This window comes from Egretta garzetta, unplaced genomic scaffold (assembly GCF_000687185.1).
Source record: "Egretta garzetta isolate BGI_Z169 unplaced genomic scaffold, ASM68718v1 scaffold154, whole genome shotgun sequence".
In the NCBI taxonomy this organism is placed as follows: domain Eukaryota; kingdom Metazoa; phylum Chordata; class Aves; order Pelecaniformes; family Ardeidae; genus Egretta; species Egretta garzetta.
In genome coordinates, this window is record NW_009259600.1 from 6,789,972 (window position 1) to 6,794,581 (window position 4,610).

At 44.3% G+C, this 4,610-nt stretch overlaps 1 protein-coding gene across 2 annotated transcripts in view; it reads left to right on the top strand.

Moving 5' to 3' along the window:
• LOC104125891 (dendrocyte expressed seven transmembrane protein) overlaps positions 1 to 4,610 on the top strand; it is a 15,724-nt gene that overhangs the window by 4,903 nt on the left and 6,211 nt on the right. For both annotated transcript variants that reach the window (XM_035893894.1, XM_009638383.2), the window contains exon 2: positions 1,635 to 2,697. In XM_035893894.1, the coding sequence (XP_035749787.1) occupies positions 1,672 to 2,697 (1,026 nt within the window). In that variant the 5' untranslated portion in view covers positions 1,635 to 1,671. The remainder of the gene's footprint in view (positions 1 to 1,634; positions 2,698 to 4,610) is intronic.

The following is a 4,610-nucleotide window of genomic DNA, read 5'->3' on the forward strand; positions in this document are numbered from 1 at the left end:
GTCCAGCTCTGGAGCCCTCAGCACAAGAAGGACATGGAAGTGTTGGAGCAGGTCCAGAGGAGGGCCACAAAAATGATCCGAGGGCTGGAGCACCTCTCCTATGAGGACAGGCTGAGAAAGTTGGGCTTGTTCAGCCTGGAGAAAAGGAGTCTGCGGGGAGACCTGATTGCGGCCTTTCAGTACCTAAAGGGGGCCTATAGGAAAGATGGGGACAATCTTTTTAGTAGGGCCAGCTGTGACAGGACAAGGGGTAATGGTTTTAAACTAAACCAGGGTAGATTTGGACTGGATATAAGGAAGAAACTTTTTACAGTGAGGGCGGTGAAGCACTGGAACAGGTTGCCCAGAGAGGTGGTGGAGGCTCCATCCCTGGAAACATTCAAGGCCAGGTGGGATGGGGCTCTGAGCAACCTGATCTAGTTAGTAGTGTTGCTGCTCACTGCAGGGGAGTTGGACTAGATGCCCTCTAAAGGTCCCTTCCAACCCAAAACATTCTATGATTCTATGAATTACAATGAGTGGAAGGGCAAAATGATGCAGCGAATGCTAGCAGAATTCATAAAGTCAAAGGCCAGTAAAATACAGTATGTGTACAAAATAATAGTTTAGTTCCTGGCTACCTGCTGTGTTCAAGCACAAAAGACAAAGTAATATCTTCAGAATGTATTTGTGAAGACAACTGTTCCCTATTATATGATAAAATTGCAACAGTTTATTTTATTTAATTAGTATCTCATTTGTTCTAGGGTGTTAAAAGGCTAATATGCATATAAATTGATCTTGCATCTTTGGACAAATTGTGCTATAAATATTATCTTGTAAAAGAAGAAGGAAAGATGTGAGCACTGGACTGTCTCCCATCAAACTGAACTGAATCTCGCAGGACTACTCTGTAATTTACAGTACAGGCATGCTGGTAGGCAGGAGAGATGGTGACAAGTACAAGCAATTAGGGTTAAAAATGTATATGGGCCAATTTGTAGCTGTGCTATCCTGGGATAGACCCAAAGGAGGAATGATGCCTCTGAGACAGGCTCACTTCCCTCTGTACTGACCTACCTCCAGCTGAAAAAGGAGAGCTTCATTCCCCATCCCTGGGCAGCATGCACATGCTCTTCCACCCATTCCTCCCTCCCTGGAAGCTGCTCTGGCTGCTCCCCGCAGGTGGAGCCATGCTCCCCTGCATTGGGGTACCAGTGGGAAGTTTCCACGCTCCCCTCCTTCCCTTCCCGGTGCCCCTGCAAGGCAAAGCTGGTGTCTGCAGGGAAGCACTGGCTGCTATGGGAGTCTTTGCGTCCATCTCATTCTCTCCTCGTACATGCACGAACACATACATGTACACACGAACCGCTGTGCCTATATAGCAAATGAGAAATCAAGGTGTACAAAAATTAAAAGGCCAAAAATACTTTGAAAAGAAGACAGATACCTTTTAGAGTCATCTCTTCCCTGCTCATATATGTGATATTGGGGATGCAGATTCTGAGTCTCATGCACAGCATTTCAGCCCGTGTGTGAGTCAGACCTGCATTTTTTTGCAATGTGAAGTACTATCGATCAGCCAGTTAAAAGCACATCATTGTCAATAGAGTGACCCTGTAACTAGCAGTATTTTTGTTTTCCTTTCCTTTTAGTTTGAGCTATCGCAGTGTCAGCAACAATCAGAAGAAAATGCGAACATTTGTCTCAATAGCCCAGAATGCCTGGGGAATTTTTATATCCGAAAGGAAGCCTGGCTGGAAGTATCTGATGCAGCTTTTTGCAGTTTGCTCTGCAGTTGGCTTCCTCTCAAGCTTTCTCTTATTTCTTGGCATGCGCTTCTCCCTGGCACAACACCCTTTGGGTCCCTTATTGTTTTCTGGATTCATCTGGATCTTGCTTTCTATCGCGCTCTCCTGTTTCAAGCACCTGCGCTGTTTTAGTGTCCTATTCCTTCTTTCTTGCGGACTGCGAAATGGCAGGAGTGCTCTTATTACTGCTGGCACAGGCATCGTGGTGGCCGGCAACATCCAGAATATTTTTCACAACCTAAAGGTTCTGGCAGACAGTATAACCTGTCATTTGGAGTATGAGCAATTTGCCCTGATAAAATATTACATTGAGGCAGTAAAATGGATTTACGAGGCGGTCAAGCGTTCCACTGAACTATCAAAATATATAGTGTTCCTAAGGCATGAATTCACACCATCTTATTCAATTTCAGATGATGCGTTGAAACAAGAGCTAAATAGCACAAAGCAAGAAATCCAGAGAGTTGCTAACCAGATATCTTTTATGCTGACTATACTGCCCTATATAGGCCAGAAAGTGTTGCCTGTAGTGGGGATTTTTCTAGCTTCTTTTGGAACTGGCCTCTTTATCAAAAAATTTTTGGGCTCTCACAGTGCCAAATTTAAGAATACCTACATCACTAAAGAGTTCATTGCATTTGATGAGCACCAAAAGCAACAGCAAAAACCCTGCCTTCTGCCACTTAACAGAAAAGAAAGAAAAGATTATGTGACAATCCCATCTTTCTGCCTCACAAGGAAGGACAGAAAAAACATGCAGTATTTTTTTCTTCCTGTAATTATTCATCTTTGCATCTGGCTTCTGTTTGCTGCAGTAGATTATTTGTTTTATTGGTTAATTATTTCTGTGAATAAACATCTCCAAGAAGTACCGGATCTAAAGATTCAACTCAGCGTCTTTCAGCAAGTAAGTACTTATCAGTACTTTATATTTCTTAGCTTAGTATTGAAAAATTTCCTTTCATCTTCAGCAGCTGCAGGAGCAGACATACATCCAATGAGCCATCGGTTCTTTCCTGGCATATTCATTTTCCAAAAGGGCCATTACCTTTATAGACGTATGTTGGATGGAACCAGACAGTTCTCTGCACTTTCCAAAGGGTATTCATAGTCTAGAGAATAGTAAATACAAGAAGAGGGATTTTCATTTCTCCATTTATATATGTGGATGTCGTGGTTTAACCCCAGCTGGCAACTAAGCACCTCATAGCTGCTCGCTCACTTCCACCAGGTGGGATGGGGGAGAGAATCAGAATCAGAACAGTAAAAGGAAGAAAACTCCTGGGTTGAGGTAAAGACAGTTTAACAGGGAAAGCAAAAGCCACACACACAAGCAAAGCAAAGCAAGGAATTAGATCACCGCTCCCCATGTGCAGGCAGGGGTTCAACCACCACCAGGAAAGCAGGGCTCCATCACGCGTAACGGTGACTTGGGAAGACAAACGCCATCACTCTGAATGTCCCCCCCTTCCTTCTTCTTCCCCCAGCTTTACATGCTGAGCATGATGTCATACGGTGTGGGATATCCCTTGGGTCAGTTGGGGTCAGCTGTCCTGGCTGTGCCCCCTCCCAGCTTCTTGTGCCCCCCCAGCCTCCTCGCTGGTGGGGTGGGGTGAGGAGCAGAAAAGGCCTTGACTCTGTGTAAGCCCTGCTCAGCAGTAAGGAAAACATCCCTGAGCTATCAACCCTGTTCCCAGCACAAATCCAAACCACAGCCCCATACCAGCTACTGTGAAGAAAATTAACTCTGTCCCAGCCAAACCAACACAGTGGAGAAGACGGGAAGCTTAAAATTGGAAACTCACAGTGCTGACATTTGTGAAGCACCACTTTTATAGTCAAAATGCCACTGTGACACTGACGTAAGAAATGCCTACCTTTCTTTAGCTGAGTATATGAGGAGCTCACCTTTTAAAAAAGCATGGCTGTGTTCACATGAATTAATAACATGTTGCCAAAATCTCAAGGTTCTTCTAGCAGGATCGGCAGTGTCATACAGAATCACAGAGTAGTTAGCTTGGAAGGGACGTCCAGAGGCCATCTAGACCTACCTCATGCTCAAAACAGGGCCAGCTTCAGAGTCAGATCAGATTTCTCAGAGTCCTGTTGTGAACACTTCTAAGGCTGGAGATTCCACCGCTGGAGTGTGTGACCCATGTGATGCTGTGCAGGGACAGGAAAGCTGTTCAGTTTTACAGCTTGCAAGATCATGCTTAAAACATTTTCAAAATGTATATAACCCTTTGATACTTCCAAAATAAAATTATTTCAAAGGGATGCTTGCCTGTTAGTACAATATGATATATACTTTCTCTTCTGTCAATTTTTTCTTGCTCAGCATTTTCTATTACTTCCTCTTAGAGCTCATAATAACAAGAATTCATTCCCATTTCTCCCCATCCTCCCAAAATTGATCTAGCCAAAAGCAATTCCAGAGAGTAAGGTTATTAAGATGAACAATGCAATAAGTGCATTGCTTCAAATTACAAGCGAACAGAACAGGACACACAATCTTCGGCAGATTCTCATTCTCAGTTTTGCATATGGTGACATATTAAAACTCTGAGCTGGCTTCTTCAGCCAGACCATATTTTCTATGACACACTGTTAAAGCTTCAGCTTAGACAGTGTTGTGGCAAACTTGTGGTCCTGGTGTGTCATGGGACGTTCATCTGGTTGGGACTGAACCATGAAGGAGAAGGAAGGCGTGGTGCACAGCATGCTTGAGGCATGGGAACACTTCACGCACATAAGTCCATGGGACCTGATGAGATGCATGCCAGAGTCCTGAGGGAATTGGCCGATGTAGTCGCCAAGCCA